At 49.4% G+C, this 17,594-nt stretch overlaps 1 protein-coding gene across 1 annotated transcript in view; it reads left to right on the forward strand.

Annotated features, from left to right (window-relative positions):
• The window catches only part of plxnb3 (plexin B3), a 20,016-nt gene extending 2,422 nt beyond the window's left edge, over nucleotides 1-17,594 (forward strand). The window contains exons 2-34 of the mRNA XM_062460531.1: nucleotides 1,642-1,821; nucleotides 3,430-3,558; nucleotides 3,973-4,073; nucleotides 4,351-4,483; nucleotides 4,889-5,048; nucleotides 5,854-5,962; nucleotides 6,072-6,180; nucleotides 6,304-6,432; nucleotides 6,622-6,738; nucleotides 6,844-6,934; nucleotides 7,107-7,276; nucleotides 7,385-7,536; nucleotides 7,645-7,750; nucleotides 7,966-8,099; nucleotides 8,213-8,389; nucleotides 8,567-8,735; nucleotides 8,864-9,100; nucleotides 9,256-9,414; nucleotides 9,531-9,682; nucleotides 9,846-9,946; nucleotides 10,075-10,292; nucleotides 10,519-10,764; nucleotides 10,861-11,007; nucleotides 11,280-11,439; nucleotides 11,619-11,722; nucleotides 11,828-11,912; nucleotides 12,098-12,267; nucleotides 12,384-12,544; nucleotides 12,844-12,991; nucleotides 13,218-13,282; nucleotides 13,371-13,446; nucleotides 13,971-14,045; nucleotides 14,174-17,594. Of these exons, the coding sequence (XP_062316515.1) occupies nucleotides 1,642-1,821; nucleotides 3,430-3,558; nucleotides 3,973-4,073; nucleotides 4,351-4,483; nucleotides 4,889-5,048; nucleotides 5,854-5,962; nucleotides 6,072-6,180; nucleotides 6,304-6,432; nucleotides 6,622-6,738; nucleotides 6,844-6,934; nucleotides 7,107-7,276; nucleotides 7,385-7,536; nucleotides 7,645-7,750; nucleotides 7,966-8,099; nucleotides 8,213-8,389; nucleotides 8,567-8,735; nucleotides 8,864-9,100; nucleotides 9,256-9,414; nucleotides 9,531-9,682; nucleotides 9,846-9,946; nucleotides 10,075-10,292; nucleotides 10,519-10,764; nucleotides 10,861-11,007; nucleotides 11,280-11,439; nucleotides 11,619-11,722; nucleotides 11,828-11,912; nucleotides 12,098-12,267; nucleotides 12,384-12,544; nucleotides 12,844-12,991; nucleotides 13,218-13,282; nucleotides 13,371-13,446; nucleotides 13,971-14,045; nucleotides 14,174-14,278 (4,575 nt within the window). The 3' untranslated portion in view covers nucleotides 14,279-17,594. The remainder of the gene's footprint in view (nucleotides 1-1,641; nucleotides 1,822-3,429; nucleotides 3,559-3,972; nucleotides 4,074-4,350; nucleotides 4,484-4,888; nucleotides 5,049-5,853; nucleotides 5,963-6,071; nucleotides 6,181-6,303; nucleotides 6,433-6,621; nucleotides 6,739-6,843; nucleotides 6,935-7,106; nucleotides 7,277-7,384; nucleotides 7,537-7,644; nucleotides 7,751-7,965; nucleotides 8,100-8,212; nucleotides 8,390-8,566; nucleotides 8,736-8,863; nucleotides 9,101-9,255; nucleotides 9,415-9,530; nucleotides 9,683-9,845; nucleotides 9,947-10,074; nucleotides 10,293-10,518; nucleotides 10,765-10,860; nucleotides 11,008-11,279; nucleotides 11,440-11,618; nucleotides 11,723-11,827; nucleotides 11,913-12,097; nucleotides 12,268-12,383; nucleotides 12,545-12,843; nucleotides 12,992-13,217; nucleotides 13,283-13,370; nucleotides 13,447-13,970; nucleotides 14,046-14,173) is intronic.

Here is a 17,594-nt window from a genome sequence, read left to right on the forward strand (position 1 = left end):
GCTCATGTCTTGCAGTGTCATGTATTTATGACCCTTGGTGGATGACAATAGGCCTTTGACCTCTGACCCCTGAGACTACACCTCAGTCAACACCCACCCTGGCTACATATCACTCCCTCTGCTTGACAAGGGCTGGCAGGAAGGAGTTACAGACACACAAATGAACACTTTATCTGAAGCACTGAAACCCCGGGCCAAGTGAAACTAACATTCCTTACGTGACTAATGTGTAGGCAAGCTTCCCTGGAGGAGACCCACGTATGACACATCACACACTTCCTACTTCTCTGCCTGCAACAACAGAACAACACTTAGTTAGAAGTTGGTCACCGACTGAACGGGGGTGCACAGTGTTGCGTAACCCTGGCCTAACTATAGCAGTGTTTGTCCTGCCGTTGAACTGTTAGGAACCATTTATTACTGTAATCCGGCTATAGTGTCAATAACGGCTTACACACACCTTGACAGGCTGTGTGGGTGTGTGGGTGTGTGTGTGTGTCCTGTGTGACTGTCCTCCCTCTGCTCCTAACAGGTGGTGTCTAGAATAAGACCAGACAGCCACTGAACATTCAGCTTAACTCATGTGTCTATGTTTGTGACAGTTTATATGTGTGTTTTTGATGTAAGTCTATGTCTCTGTCTGTGCTTGTGTCAGTGTATACCTACAGTGTGTGTGTGTGTGGTCTAGAATGTGTGTGTGCTGTGTTTCCACTCGGTAAGCAGGAAGTGGTAGAGATGGTAGGGTTGCGGCGTGGATACTGCACACCTCAGAGACTGACCTAGGCAGTCCGCAGTGAGAGCGGATGTCAGTGAGGCAGGCTGGGAAGTCCCTGTGCTCAATCAAGTGAGACAAAAAACAGTTATCATGTGGCATGCCACAAACCTTTTATTCGGGTCTCTATTAATTAATCCATTAAAATGACAATGCAGCATTTCTATAGTTACTAAATTGGAATGTGAGGTCAATGAAACACACCTTAAATACTTTTAAGTATTGTATGTATTGTATGACCTTGGAGTATTGAATCTATATAAACTTGTAAGATCTTATCAAAGTCTAGTTTAATGAGTCCTGGAGCTGTAACGCCAGCTCTGACTCGTGTTGATGATGAGACATTCCATGCCATGTCATCATCTCCATAGAACCTCGATCTTCAGATCTGTGGCGCTTCAGACCACAACTGTCTCCATGGCAGCCACAGCTGCTAGATATTCTGGTATATTCTCCACCTGCTGGCTGACATGTGTCATTACATCTGTGGTTTCTGGGGGCAGGGGATCTGGGCTGTGGGGGTTTAGATTGGTTGTGTGGGTTTATGACGTCAGTTTATGGTCATGTTGCCTGTCAGAGTATTTCTGGTGGCCCGGCCTGTCCTCTCCTGGAGGGTTGGAACCAGCTGCGAGGGTAAAATACCTGACATGGGGTACGGCAGGGGTAGAGGAAACAATCCAACAATCAATATATCAGTTCATTGAAGAAGAAAAAAAGACTATCTTCTGTAGTTTTCACTTTTAACTTGCTGTGATAACAGCACATGGTGAAAACCTCTTCCAAGGATAGCTGGCTTACTGGGGGAGTAAGGGTGGGTATTGAGGTGTGTGTGCGCGCGCTTACCTCTCACGTCTCCCTCATCCTTTCAGGACTCCCTGGATGAGTATCCATGTGGAGGAGAACACACCCCCAACCCCATCGCCAGCACCGTACCCCTCAAGGCCACGCCCACCATCGTCAGGACCACCCAGCTCACCGCTGTCACCACGGCAACCGAGGCGGGGCACACCATCGCTTTACTCGGGGACAAGAAGGGAGAGCTGCACAAGGTAAACAGATGGGCGCCATCTTGGATGCAAACACCAAGGATCAAACCCTTTTTAATGACCATCTTGGCTGTTGTCTTTATATCTATAATGATCACACAAAGCATACACTGGAGGTAAGCCACAAGCAATGGGAATGCAAAAGTCTAAGCCTATTCTGGAAGCTCTTTCAGTGGAGAATGTACCATGAAATAATTCAATATCTTAGTACTTAAGAGTTTGAGGGAGAAAGCGAGATATACAGAAAGAGAATTAGTTCAGGATGAGGTCTATTTTTAAAGCCGGTTTCAGCTGGTCAGGATTAGGCAGAGTTTTGTAACTAAAGGCCCCCAGCTAAGATGACGTCCTCTAGATAGAGGCATTATCTGAACGCTTTCTCAACAGTGTGGCGCTTGGTCTGATGCTAGCAGGGGAAGCATGTGTGGAATGCTGCCTGTGACATGTAAGAGCATGGGGCTGAGACCTGCTGCTCCTCTCTGCTGAGGCCGGGAGAGACTTCTCCATCTCTCCTATCTCTCTGTTCTCAGCCATTTCTCTGTCTCAGTCTCTCTCTGTCTCAGTCTCTCTCTCTCTCTCTCTCTCTCTCTCTCTCTCTCTCTCTCTCTCTCTCTCTCTCTCTCCCCCTCTCCCTCTCTTTCTCTTTTTTTCCCTCCGCCCTCCGTTGTCGCCCGCCTAGATAACATGGAACGATAAGAGACTGAGTGCTGCCTCTCTTAGTGGCTAACAGCAAACCACAGCCAGTCAGCAGCTACCCAGTCTCAGCCAGCTGAGTGTCCTTCCCCACAGGGCCCAGTAGCTAGCTACTGTTCACAACAGCCCTTACAGCGTGAGAAAACACCACTAATCTCAACTGACTGCAAGCGTCGTAAAACAGCTAAGCTGAGCTAGAGGGCGTGCTTGTTGAACAAGAATTATGGAAATGAAAACCTAGATAAACCAGATGACACACTTGCACGTCTGCTGTTTAGGGCAGCTTCATGTTTCTAACAGCGTTAAAGGTACACGGCAGCCCTGGGTCTGCAGGCTAGCTACGTGACTGTCCTCCTGCATTTGGTTGTTGTTGTTGTTGTTTATATGTAAATGGTGTTGTTGTTATGAGGATGATGACTCCAAATTGCCTTTGGCTTTTGTGGGTTGAGTTGCACACAAGCTGTGCTGCTTGCTTGGCTGGCTGGCTGCCACCCCCCCCCTCCCCTCCCCCCTCCACACACACACACACACACACACTCACACACACACACTCACACACAGGTTGGCTGGGGTTAATCAGGTCTGCAGGGGAGTGGATCGCATGGCAGCATGCGTGTGCCCCGAGGCCTGGAGAGGAAGCAAGGGAGTTACTCTCCCACTGCTGACTGGTTATCATTTCCCCAAGTGCACTGTGGGAAGGTTGTGGAAGATTGTGCATCGGGGGCTTGGTGCTGGAGCTTGTTTGGTATGCTATGAAAGATTAACACGAGTCAGCAAATCACAGAGCTCTTTTTTACATCCCCAGGTCTCCAGGTTAGAATCTGAACTTTTTACACATGTGCACGTACGCACACGCACACACACACATTGATATGGAGGCTGAGTTCTCCCAGGTCTGAGTTCTGTGTCTGTGTGCTTCAGGTGTTGGTGAAGCCAGACCGTTCGGGCCAGTTGTACGGCACAGTAACTGTGGACCACGACAGTCCTGTCAATGCTGACCTTCTATTGGACAAGACTGGACAGCATGTCTTTGTTCTCACCCACAGCAAGGTAGGTACCAGCACACTACACACTCAACTCACTCGTTTGTTCATTCATTCACAAACCTTTTTTTGTTTTTTTACAAGCACCAAGCAACAGCAGCAGGCCTTAACATTCCTGAAATGTAACCCAACCTCAGTTCAGCTGTGTTTCTAGATTCCCCCCAGAGATATACTGAGACATAAAGGCCCCAGTAAGCCTGCTGGAGACTGTGGGGCAGACATCCCAGGGCCCTGTCATCATGTGAAACTTGTGAAGTATAAACACAGATTGTTTGATAGTTAAATCCCCCCCACATAGGCCTTGTCTGGGAGTCGGAGCAGCCAGTCATAATCCTTCCTGCCGTCTGCTATCTTATGAGGAGATCTGGAATGATGGAAGGAGGGTAGACTTAGTGTGTGTGTATCTTGTGTTTTCCTGCAGGTGACGAAGGTGCCAGTGTCTATGTGCGAGCAGCATTCAGACTGCCAGGCCTGCCTGTCAGACCGGGACCCTTACTGTGGCTGGTGTGTGCTGGAGGGCAGGTAGGCTACTGTGTGTGTGTGTGTGTCTAATCCCCTTCTCTATCATCTAGCCCTTAACCCCAGAACTAGTTTAACCAGCAACGGGTATTGCCATACTTAGCCTCTCACAAACAGAATCAGTGGCATGGATACTCTTTCATGAGTGGAAACATCAAACACAGATTGAGATTAATCCATGTCTCGGTTTAATGTTGTGTTTAATGTGCAGACTACATATTTTATGTCTGTGTCTTCAGTGGGATAACATCGCTCTGTTGTGTGACCCGTCTTTCCACAGATGCTCTCGTAAAATGGAGTGCCAGCGCCACGCCCTGCCCAATCACTGGCTGTGGAGCTACGAGGCGGCCAATCGCTGTGTAACCGTGCAGAGCCTGAAGCCAGCCAACCAGAGCAGAGATGAACAAACGCAGGTGTGTGTCACTTCCTGGTCTTTATCCCTCTCCTTTCCCTCTCTGAGCCTCTCTCTCTGTCCCTGCATGTCTCACCTGCGGGGCTGGTGTGTTGTTAGCTTGGGCTGGACTAGAGGAAGCAGTCCTAACTCCCTGTGGTGGATAAACACTTGTACGCTCCCTACACGTGTGTATGCGTGTCACAGCTTGAAAGGCCAATAAACCTTTCTTCGAAAGGGAAACCCATTCTTTTGACATACGGCTAAACTGGTTCCAGTGTAGCTAGTTATTAAGTCCGTTATGGAGACCAGCTGTGGAGTACCTGGAAGGAATGTTCCTCTGTGCCAGGTCTGAGTGGAGCCAGCATACCTGAGAGATGTCTGGTGCTGTCTCCAGGCTCTGACTCCTCCCTCCATCCCCTCCCAGGTGTCTCTGACGGTGGCCCAGCTTCCGGTGCTTTCCAAGGAGGAGTCTCTCTCCTGCTCCTTTGGAAGCCTCCCGGCCCAGCCTGCCGTTGTCAGCGGCAACCAGATCAACTGCCAGTCACCCACACCCACGCTCCTCCCTCCCAGTCCGCAGGGCCGAGGTAAGGCCTAACTCCTAGATCAGGTTTCACACTGTGTTATTTCCATAACAGCTTCCAATTCCAAGTACAAAGAAGCCAATAAAACGTAACCCACCCGGATCATAATACCACCAGATCTGGTTCGTTTACACATGCTTTGGGAGAACTTGATTTAATTCTCTCAGTACAAAGCCACCTTTAGAACAGTCCCAAGAAGTGTCAGCTGTATGTTAAATCAAACACAACTTAAATACTACCGTGAGCTGTCAGATCGATGGTATATGTGGCCCAGGTCTGGTTACCAGAGCACCTATTTATACTCCAGGCTTCCTGACCGGCCCAGCTGCCGGTTAGAGGAGACGCGCTGTGATAAATTGGCGTGGCGTGGGTGCAGACACGCTCACATGCATCTGGCAATGTGCCTCGGAAATAGATAGCGGCGTTTGGAGATCCAAATGAAGGGGATCAGCTGTCCATGCCCCAAAATCTGATGAACAATAGTTCTGATTAGCGTGACACATATGCCTAATGTAAATCTTAAACAAGTGTTAAGCATTCTTTTGATATGATATATCAATGATATGGTTAGTTTAAGCATTAAGCACTGCCTTGGTTTAAGTTTCATGTAATATCGGCTGTCGGCGATGCATTTCTGAGTTCTTGTGTGTTTACTTTCAAAGCAGAGGCCCGCTGCAGCAGTCAGCGGGCCTCCTCTCCACAGACACGCAGCTAAACGGTTCTCTAAGATGTGTTCTGTCTCCATGTGAGGAACCACCCCTAGGTGGCTCGGTGTTTCCATGTCTTCATGTTCTCTTCCCCATTGTAGATCACATGACCTTACGCGTGTCGCTGATGTTTGGTCAGGTGACCATCTCTCACACTGACATGACCTTCTACGACTGCAAGGCTGTGGGACAGCTCAACACCACCTCCCCGTAAGCCACACACACGCACACGCACACACACACACGCTCACACAAATGAAAAGCCAGCATTGAGCCCATGGTGTTGTCTGGGTGAGTGAGAGCAGTCTCTGTGTTGCAGGTGCATGGCGTGTGTGGCCAGTGGCTGGCCCTGTAACTGGTGCGCTCTGGACCAGCTGTGCACACACAACCATACCTGCCCCACACAGCACATCATACACAATTCTATGGTGAGGCTCTATTCAGGCACTTAAATGGTTTCATTTACACCTAATGAAAAGACTACTGTACACATCAAAAGACATGAACGATGAAGTGCGTACTTTTGACATGATTCCCTTGTCTGCCTCTAGGAGGGGCTGTCTGTGCGACGTGGCCCGGAGGCCTGTCCGTGTGTGTGGTCCCTCCGGGGGTCTCCTCTGGTGCCCATGGGCTTCCCCACCCCGCTGGGCCTGCTGGCGAGGAACCTGGGACTGTTCCAGGTGGGGCTTTAGGTTCTGGAGGGATCTAGGGATCATGGATGAGAACATTCTCCTCTAAAATTGACTTTGAATGAATCCCATAGTCAGTTCAAAAGCTAAAATGGACGTTCTGCACATTTGTATGCTTCTATATTTAGCTTTGCCTAAGCCACTCAAAATTGCCTTGTGTTGGTGTGTGTGTGTGTGTAGGATGAACAGGACTACGTGTGTGTGGTGGTCGTAGAAGGGTTGGAGTTCAACCTGTCGGCCACTCTGGAGAAGAGCCAAGATCCAAACACATACATCTTCACCTGCTCCCCTCACCAGGTAACCTGCTGCACACACACACACACACACACACACACACACAGTCCCTTCATAATAGCTAACTCTAATTCTGAAGCTGACCCTAACGTGCGTGTCCTTGCCCAGTTCCAGTACCAAGTCAAACAGCTGGAGTACTCTGCCCCCATCTTCCTGAGGAGGGGCTCCCTGCGTGTGGACTCCACCCCCAGCCTGAGACGTAAGCACAAGCCCCTGTCCTGCTCCTCTCAAAGCCTTCTCCCACACACTGCCGCATGTGTGCGTGTGCGTGTGTGCTTGTATCCAGTACAGCTACATTACCGCACGCTACATGTGTGTACATGCTCAGTTCCTGCTACATGACAACACATTGTGTGTGCGTGTGTTTCCAGTGAAGCTGTACGACTGCTCTGCGGGCCAGTCCGACTGCAGCCAGTGCAGGGCGGTTCCACAGGAGTACGGCTGTGTGTGGTGTGGGGGGGCAGAGACTCCCAGCTGTGTCTACAACCTCTCCTGCAGCTCCGCCCCCACTCTGACCTGCCCACCACCGCAGATCACACAGGTAACACCCACAACACCATGTCTGCCCGCTAAATGTAGCTTTGTGCTTTGAGATCCTTGTAGCTGAACGTATTCTACCGCGCGTGTGTGTGTGTGTGTGTGTGTCCAGGTGCTGCCATTGACAGGCCCTGTGGAGGGGGGTATCCTAGTGACCATCCAGGGCTCCAACCTGGGGGTCAAGTACCAGGATGTGGAGGAGGGGGTCAGCGTGGCGGGGGTCCGCTGCGTCCCCCAGCACCAGGCGTACCTCATCTCCACCAGGTACGCCCCTCCTAATCCTCCTCATCCTCCTCTCCCCCTGCTCTCTCTCTCTCTCTCTCTCTCTGGGGTTGTGGATGATGTCTCTGACGCTGGCTCTGTGTCTGGCAGGATCGTGTGTGAGCTGCAGCCCAGCGCTCAGGAGAAAGGAGGCCCTGTCATCGTCACCGTGGGACAGTCTGAGCCGGGCACGTCACTGCAGACCTTCACCTACCAGGTGAGACTGCACACACACACACACACACACCTCATCACCTCACCACTTTACTTGAGCCAGTGAAAAGCAACGCGGGTATTCAACTTCTGGTGTGGATTAGGCCTGTCATCATTGATTGCGCCTTTCCCTCCTTTGCTCGATAAATGCAGCAGTACTATGTTTATTAAGGTCCTTCTAGCTGAGTGTATTCTAACACGTGTGTGTGTGTGTGTCAGAACCCCCAGCTGAAGAACATAGTCCCTGACAAAGGGCCGCTAGCAGGAGGAACCACAGTGACCGTGCAGGGGAGCCGATTGCTGACGGGACAGACCAGCGACCTGAAGGCTTACGTGGGCCAGCAGCCCTGCATGTACGGACCACATCCAGACATACACCTCCTGCCTCTCAAACCACTCCACCACTCTTACCCTCCTCTCTTACATCTGGAAGTTCATCCTCCTCTCCTCTCCTCCTCTCCTCCAGTGTAGAGCAGGTGAATGACACCCAGCTGGTGTGTCGCACCAGCCCTGCCAACCAGACCGGAGAGAGGGCGGTCAAGGTGATGTTTGGAAAAGCCGAAAGGGCCGTGCCGAACGCAGTCTTCCGTTACCTTGACAACCCTGTCATCAGTGACGCCACGCCCTCTGAAAGCTTTTATGAGTAAGCTGAACCAGCCCTGCATTGTCCACAGACACACAGCATTGTCACCTGCCCACACAGTGACAGTCTTCTGGTCCTAGCTTTACGCATAACATGTAGAATCCAAAATGGAGATTTCGACTTTACTATTGACTACTTTTGACTTTTGACTACTCTGACTTACTTCCTACTCTCCAGGGGGGGGCGAGCGATCAAGGTGACGGGGCAGAACTTGGATGTGGTGCAGCAGCCAATGATATTGGTGTGGGTGGAGCCAGTGGAGAACTTGCTGGTAAGGAGGAGAAAGAGATTGGCTCAGCTGTCTGCCAAAAACCACCAGATGATGTTCAACAGCACCCTGCCAAAGGTACAGCAGTGTGTTTAGCCTGGACACGCATCCCCCGCTCTGGGACCTCAAGCTCGTCATGATAATGGACGTTTGTCCATTTATCTGTGAAGGTGAGACTAACTTCCTAACACCCTCCTCTCTCTCAGAAACAAGAGCGCTGCATCGTGGTGTCGTCAGAGGAGATGACCTGCGTGACCCCTCGTATCCCCGGCAACTTCAAGGTCCGGGGTCTGTGGTTCCAGCTGGACAACGTCTACGTGGACTTTGAGAGCATCAAGGGGAGGCCGTTCACCTACTACCCCAACCCTGAGATCTACATCCTGAACACAGAGAGCCCAGACACACCCTACCGCTTCAAACCCGGGGGCGTCATCGCTGTGGAGGTGGGTGGCCAGCCGGGCGGGAGCCTGACCCGCTCCGAGCACGACACACACCTCAACCATGCCAGATACTAAGCTGCTGCTTCTATTACATGTGTTAATGGTGTGTGTGTGTGATGTGTGTGTGTGTGATGTGTGTGTGTGTGTGTGTGCCCCAGGGTAAGGACCTGACCAAGGCCATGACCAGAGAGGAGGTGGTGGCCAGACTGGGAGACCAGGAGTGTGAGGTGAAGACCCTGGACAGCACACACCTCTACTGTGAACCACCAGAGATTCAACCTTATAGCCTGGACAACTCTGACCTGCCCAGGCTACGGGTCAGTACACACACACACACACACTCACGCGCACACACACACACATCCAAGCTAGTGAAGTCTGCACTCCACAGACACTCGTACACAGTGTGACGTCCCGGCTCCTTGTCCTCCAGGTGTTGATGGGGAAGCTGGATGTGGACCTGGGGATGGTGCAGTACGACACCGACCCCCTCCTGCCTCCTGTCCCTCTGGCCGCCCAAGTGGGCCTCGCAGCCAGCGCTGCTGTGGTGGTCCTGGTGGTGCTGGTCATCATCCTCATGTACAGGTCAGTGTGTGTGTTTGTGTGTGTGTGCCAATGCTGCTCTTCATCATCCTCGTCACTCATATATAGGGCAACCTGCTCTAACCCTTTGACATTGACCCCACATACAATGTTATAGAAAGGCTGTTTAGAAAGGGATGTTGTGTTTGTGTCCATGTTCCTGCAGGAGGAAGAGTAAGCAGGCTCTGAGAGACTACAAGAAGGTTCTGCTGCAGCTGGAGACTCTGGAGATCAACGTGGGGGACCAGTGTAGGAAGGAGTTCACAGGTAACACACACACAGTCCTCACTACGGGTATTTAGACAGTACAGACGAAGAGCGCTTAAAGCAGGACTTGTCCTCATCCTCTTCTGGAGCACCGTTTACATGAGCTGTGTGTCCCCCTGTTCCCCCAGACCTGATGACCGAGATGATGGACCTGAGCAGTGACGTGGGCGGCCCTGGCATCCCTCTGCTGGACTACAAGACGTACGCAGAGCGCGTCTTCTTCCCGGGGCAGCGGGGGGCGCCGCTCAGCCAGCACCTGGACCTGCCGGAGTCCCGCAGGCAGACCGTGGAGCAGGGCCTGGCCCAGCTCAACAACCTGCTCAACAACAGACTCTTCCTCATCCGGGTGAGACTGGAAGACCTTCAGCCTCTTCCTCCTTTTCCCCCCCCTCTTTATTTTCTCTTCCTCCCCCTCCTTTATTTTAACCTCTTTCTCATCAGGGTACGATTCTACCTTCTCCTCCTGCTCCTCCTTCCCGTGTTTTTAGGGCACTTTTACTTTTGGGGTTCGTACAATGTAGTTGTACGAACAACTACGGTGGTGTCAATCCAACCTGTTTCTGTGTGTCCAGTTCATCCACACCCTAGAGGCCCAGCAGAATTTCTCCCAGAGGGACCGGGGCTACGTGGCCTCCCTTCTGACCATGGCTCTGCACGACAAGCTGGAGTATTTCACCGACGTCATGAAGTGCCTGCTGGGAGATCTGGTCCAGCAGTACGTGGTCAAGAACCCCAAACTCATGCTGAGGAGAACCGAGACCGTGGTGGAGAAGATGCTGACCAACTGGATGTCCATCTGTCTGTACTCCTTCCTCAAGGTACTGCCGCTGAAACGCTCCGGCACTGTGTGTGTGTGTGTGTGTGTGTGCGGCCCTGTTCTCTGACCTGCCCTCCTCCTCCCCCCGCCCCTGCAGGAGGTAGCAGGGGAGCCCCTGTACATGCTGTACAGAGCCATCAAGTACCAGGTGGACAAAGGTCCAGTGGACGCCGTGACGGGGAAGGCCAAACGCACCCTCAACGACAGCCACCTGCTGAGGGAGGACATCGACTACTGCTCTGTGGTACGTAGGACCGGACTACACTAGCATCTTCAGCCTACAGGGTCCTATAGCTTCCTACAGCTCTAGTGTCTGTGATAGGGCCTCGATTTACCTGAAGCATTTGACGGCCCTTATGGTGTGTAGTGGTATCTTCAGCCAATATTTTTCTGTGACACCTTCATCTCAACGATGCTGGCTCATTTTGTATAACCTCTGACATGACCCCTTCTTTCTCTCCTCATTGCCTCCCTTCCTCCTCCCTCCCTCCCTCCATCCTCTCCTCCTCTCCTCAGACCCTGACTGTGTTGGTTAAGAGTGGTGTGGAGGTGCAGCCGTGTCCAGTCAAGGTTCTGGACACAGACACCATCACCCAGGTGAAGGACAAGATCCTGGACCAGATCTACCGAGGAGCCCCCTTCTCTCAGAGGCCTGCTGCAGACTCCCTGGACCTGGGTACACACACACACACACAAAACTGGACACACATTCATACACACACACACCTGGACACACAAACAGATGTGAGCGCAACAGGATGCTGACACACACAGGAGCCTGAACACATTTAAATCACATGAGTCAGATTTAAGAGGTTGAATTAGGTCAAGTGTGTCATGTTTTCTTGTTTCCAGAATGGCGGTCTGGGCAGGCAGGTCACCTCACGCTGTCCGACGATGACGTCACAGCCATTGTCCAGGGACGTTGGAAGAAAATCAACACACTGCAGCACTACAAGGTTAACCCTGTGACAAACTACCACACACACAACTGTACACATTGCAACACTCTAATACCCCTCTCCTCCCCTCTCCGCTCCTCCCCTCTCCTCCCCTCTCCTCAGGTGCCAGACGGGGCGACGGTGGCCTTGATTCCCCGCTCCAGCTCCGTGGGGCTGGGAGTCAGTCAGGTCTATCAGACCGGAGAGAGTAAGAACACCACAGGTTTATAAACCTCTTCTCTCCACCCCGCTCCTGTTCATCAGAACCTCCTGTCTCTCGTCTTCATCAGTCGACATGATTATAGATGTATATAAACTGTTAGTAGATGGTTAGTTCCTGTTTTCGTGGGTTTTGGTGTATAAAGTGTGTGTGTCCCTCTGGTGCTTCCATAGAGACCCCCATGCTGGAGGGGGGTGAGGAGGAGGAGGGACTCAGGCTGTGGCACCTGGTGAAGTCCAGCGAGGACCCAGACATCCCTAAACACAGGAAGAGCAGCATGAGAGAGAGGGAGAGGGCCAAGGCCATCCCTGAGATCTATCTGACACGCCTGCTCTCTATGAAGGTATACACACACACACACACACAAACACACAGGTACCACCTACTGGGCATTGGTGCAGGTCCAGTATTCATCTTTGTGCTAAGGTGTGTGTGTGTTGCGTTCTTGCTGCTCTCCAGGGAACTCTGCAGAAGTTTGTGGACGATGTGTTTGTGGCGATCCTCAACACCAAGAGACCCCCGCCCATCGCCGTGCGCTTCTTCTTCGATTTCCTGGACGACATGGCGGAGAAACACGGCATAGACGACCCAGAGACCGTGCACATCTGGAAGACCAACAGGTCTGCACATAGCCATCAGACCACTACATCTACCGTGACATTGTTTATTGGCTGGTTGGGTCAATGCTTGATCGATTTATTGACTGAATTGAAAGCACATACCTTTATTTAAGTATATACACAATACATTTAGGATGATATGAAAATGTTATACAACTTGATTCCATTGTGGTTTTCATACCACATCAGCCGTAATCAGTACAGTAGTCTTAGAACTGTGATATGCTTATTTCTCAACCACGGACATTTGGATGTAATATCCACCGACTCTCCCCTAACTCACTCCTGCTGGTCCCCAGTCTGCCTCTGCGTTTCTGGGTGAACATCTTGAAGAACCCACAGTTCGTGTTTGACGTCCAGGTGACGGACAGCGTGGATGCCGTGCTCTCCGTCATCGCTCAGACCTTCATCGACTCCTGCACCACCTCTGAGCATAAAGTGGGACGGGTCAGTACATTGCCACAACACTGGGCCGTACCACATCTGACCAGGAGAGGGGGGGGGTTTTGGATCAGATGGATCAGGAGAGTTGCTCAGTACAGAGAGCTTGATCCTTTGGCTAGGCTAGGCCATATGGATTAAATGAGATTTGTAACCATAATCACAGTAGTAGGATGATGATAATGATGATGAATATAGAGTGAGTGGTTGTGTCCTACATCTCTCCTTCCAGGATTCTCCTGTCAATAAACTGTTGTACGCCAGGGAGATCCCCAGATACAAACAGCTAGTGGAGAGGTAAGACACTAGCTGCATGTTTGTGCCGGTTTGTCTGGGTGTGTACAGTACTGCATGTGTGATTGTAACTGTGTGTTTTGTGTTGCAGGTACTACAGTGACATCCACAGCGCCGCGTCAGGCTGCTATCAGGAGATGAACTCCACCCTCACTGAGCTGTCTGGGGTGAGTGTGCAATCTCATGCTTTCAGGCCAATTAACAGACACGTTTACGGATAAAGAGTCAAGTTAATACAGTGTTTGGGATCATCCATCTCTCTCTCTCGTCCATCTCTGTCGCTCTCTCTCTCTCCACCTGTTACACGGTCTCTCTCTCTCTCCACCTGCTACACGGTCTCTCTCTCTCCACCTGCTACACGGTCTCTCTCTCTCTCCACCTGTTACACGGTCTCTCTCTCCACCTGCTACACGGTCTCTCTCTCTCTCCACCTGCTACACGGTCTCTCTCTCCACCTGCTACACGGTCTCTCTCTCTCTCCACCTGCTACACGGTCTCTCTCTCTCTCCACCTGCTACACGGTCTCTCTCTCTCTCCACCTGTTACACGGTCTCTCTCTCTCTCCACCTGCTACACGGTCTCTCTCTCTCTCCACCTGCTACACGGTCTCTCTCTCTCTCCACCTGCTACACTCTCTCAACCTGCTCCACGCTCTCTCTCATCTCTCTTTCTCTTTTTCTTTCGTATCTAGAGCTTTGCCTCAGAGATGAACAGTCTTGTAGCTTTGCACGAGCTCTACAAGTACATCAACAAGTACTATGACCAGGTACTACACACACACTTACTCTCTCTCCCCATCTCACACACACATTTACAAATCCCCCCCCCCCAAAGTCTGAGAACACTATACGATATAAAAATTGGGGAAAAACATGACTTTTTATGTTTGCTCAGATCATCATGTCTTTGGAGGAGGATGCAGCCGGCCAGAAGATGCAGCTGGCCTACCGTCTGCAGCAGGTCGCCGCCCTGGTGGAGAACAAGGTCACAGACCTGTGACCCCCCCCCCTCTCCTCCAACCTTTGATCCCTAACCAGTGGACTGTCTTTGACAGACAGAGGGAGGGCAGCTTCTAAGAGTGCTAGTCATCTAACTACTCCAAACCTCTGCCTGTAGAACGACATCATCTCCGACTGGATAAGCACACAACCAAACACTGGAGACCTCTTCAACCAATCCTGTCTCTCTCTTTGCCTACCAATCTGAACCCCTTCCTCTTGGCACTAGACAATGGTGATTGGCTGACCATCCAGGGGAGCTGGAGGAGAAGTATGTAGAGGAATTCCCCCTCTGGCTTAAGGCCTAAGATGGTCAGTTGATCAGTGATCGGTGATCAGTTGTAAGATTTGTGAATATAAAACAACCCAGGAGAACATGTTCCTTTGAAAGTATGTATTTTGGGAATGGGTGCAACTTTGGTGTGTGTTAGTGTGTATGTCTATAGTATGTATGCATGCTTCTCTGATGCCATATGTGAAATGTGAATTAATCTAGGTTAGATCATTCGGCCTGGGCTGTCTTCTTTATTCACAGGGCAATAAGTGGATGTGAGTGAAGTGAGCTTGACTGCAATAACCTGATGCTGCGGTAGAAACCATAGAAGAAGAGTTGTAGGTCTATGATGGAGACAATCTCGTCAGGTTGAGCAGTAGCAACACTGTCATGGACTACAGGTCCCAGACCTCCTGGGGTCTTATAGATTTTCTGAATCAACAAGCACCTATATCATCCAAGCACTATGAAAATGTGCATAGAACAGGTCAGGTGTGGAAATATCAGGAAAAACTGCTGAAATGTTTCTTTATATAATGATTCCATCTTTTGTCTCGTGTTTTTATGGCAAAAAAACATGTCTTGCTGTTGCAAAGTCCATTACACATAGTATATTTTGATTTTTGTATAGCTCTAAAGTGCCAAAGTGTTTACTGTGTAAATCTGTCTGTCACAAAATACTCTTATGATGCATAACACCTATCCACATTTTTTGGTGTTTTAATGTTCAACCATTCTGGAAAGCTAGTTTTTAAAACCTTACTGGGTCTTAGGGAGTCTCCTTCTCCTTGATTTATAATCAAACTAAACCAAACTAACAGTTGATGTGTTTAGGCCAAATAATAGTTTTCTAACGGTAGCTTGCTTAGCAATAATATTCTGAAACAAACAGGGAGGGGTGGGAGCTGAATTCCAACAGGCAATGTCAGGTGTCGTCAGAAGTGTGTGTGTGTGTGTGTGTAGGGGGAATTGAAGAGTTCGACAGATTTTGTAACTGAAAAAGGACAAACGGTGATTTGAGATCCAGTTGTGTTGATTGAGGGTAAGGAAAGATGTGGAAGAGACTGTATAGAAACTAACTTATTAAGTGTAAATAGTTCTTGTTATTTATACCTAACAGCTACCAACCCAATGTGCCTTCTTACTTGTTCTGAATGACTACCACCAGGTGACATGTTTGGGTGGGTCGCCAAATCAAACTTCCCTGGCAGACTTATTCATAAGCACTGTATTTTCTCTGACCAACAGCTGTTGACCTTGTACAGGTTGACAGACCAGGAAGGTGTTCAACAAGGTGTAGCATATGTTGGGCCCAGTCATCTCTGATCTCAAAGGCTCTGTCCTTAACCAGCCCTCTGATTGGCTGGTTGGATCCCCATCATAATGTTACCACTGGTCCAATCGAATCAGAGTGTATAGTGAAGCATAGAGCTCTGGGGTTGAAACTTAAATAACTATCTCCTCCCTTTTTGGTAGCTGTCCCTTCTGGCCAGCAGCCTCAGTGCTGCTATAGTTAATAAACATCCCACAACACAGCAATTACTGAGTCTTAAGAGTTGTACAGTGTGACATACTGTAGGCGTGAGATTCATAGATGCCAACCATGTCCTGTATATAGAGATCCTTTTGAGCATTAATGAGGGGGGGAGGGGACGGTGTTGTAAAGTTTTGTGTAGTAGTTATTGTGGAATCGTTATTATCTTAACCTATTGCTTTTACCCCATATCTGGCACTTTGTCTTCCTTTCTGGAGTTTCCTTTTAGTTTTCGATCACCCCGTTTGTTTTAGGTGACATCTACTGGATTCTCCCTGACACTGTCCAGTAGTGATACACCATGTTGTCTTACTGACTGACGGACTGTGTATGTTGAGCAAGGTTAATGGAGAAGCCTGTTGTTACTGTACTCCTACCTGTGAACATACTTTGTCTGTTCTAAGTAGCCCACCAGTCACCTTATAAAATACTGAAGAGAGAGAATTATTTGAATTACATAAGTAATGCATCATCAGCAACAATGTGTTGATAATAAGTCATCAAATTTATTTATTCATGTATTTATATCCTTGTATCTGATGACTCTTAATCTGATTCTACTGAGGCAGTATTTTACACCTCAGGTTCAATAATATTTCACCAGAGCTACCATGCTAGTCTGAACTGCTATGAATGTTCGTCTACCTGTGTGTGTACGTATGCAGCTTCTGTTTGTTAGCCTATTTCTAATATTGTATTTGGCCTGTAGTTATTAGAGTACGTTTTGCATGCGTGTGATTTTGCTGTCTGATTGTACAGTAGGCCTATGTTTACGAACGGCTGTTTTTGAACGCTTTTTGATCAGAGCACATGCGTGTGGAGAGAGGAGACCACAGGAGCTCATGCAGCATGTGTGTGAGACCCACATGAAACTGAAACTGCAGACAAACACAAGTCAAAACAAACACTTGGGACTGAAAAGTGTGATTGACTGATAGCTGTTCAGTGAAACTAAGCCCTTGTTTGTGTCGGGTCAGTTTCTTGTCTGACCCTGCAATGCCACTTGTACAGTTTTGTAATCCTTCTATTCTGGGCTGGGTGATCAACCATGGAGATTAAGAATAGTGTTTATTACCATGGCATTTGGCCCCAAGCCTTTGGTAAGTCAGAGCACATCTTATATTCTAATGGGATGATCTCTGTCGGAAAAACGATAAAGAGAAAATCAATAGACAGAGTTACAGTAAACAATGCTCAAATGCAAATGTATTAATTTTTATACAAGGGAATAAGTTGATAGAGCATTACAGTGGTTTGTAAGATGGACATTTGGGAGTTCTAAAGAGGGCTAGAAGCTAGCCGCACGTTTGAAATAAGCTCTTTTCTATCTGTATTGTGTATAGTTTGCTAACAAATGTGTATATGTGCCTGTAAATATGTCATTGGTTCTTCACTCTCTAAACTTTGATGGAATTGTTCTTTATTGTTAAAGATACTTTGGAGCAAAAATGAGCAATTAATCAGTATGAACATTTGTATGGGGAAAATAAAGTTATAATTTTAACATTG

Source organism: Osmerus eperlanus, chromosome 4 (genome assembly GCF_963692335.1).
Source record: "Osmerus eperlanus chromosome 4, fOsmEpe2.1, whole genome shotgun sequence".
Classification (NCBI taxonomy): Eukaryota; Metazoa; Chordata; class Actinopteri; order Osmeriformes; family Osmeridae; genus Osmerus; species Osmerus eperlanus.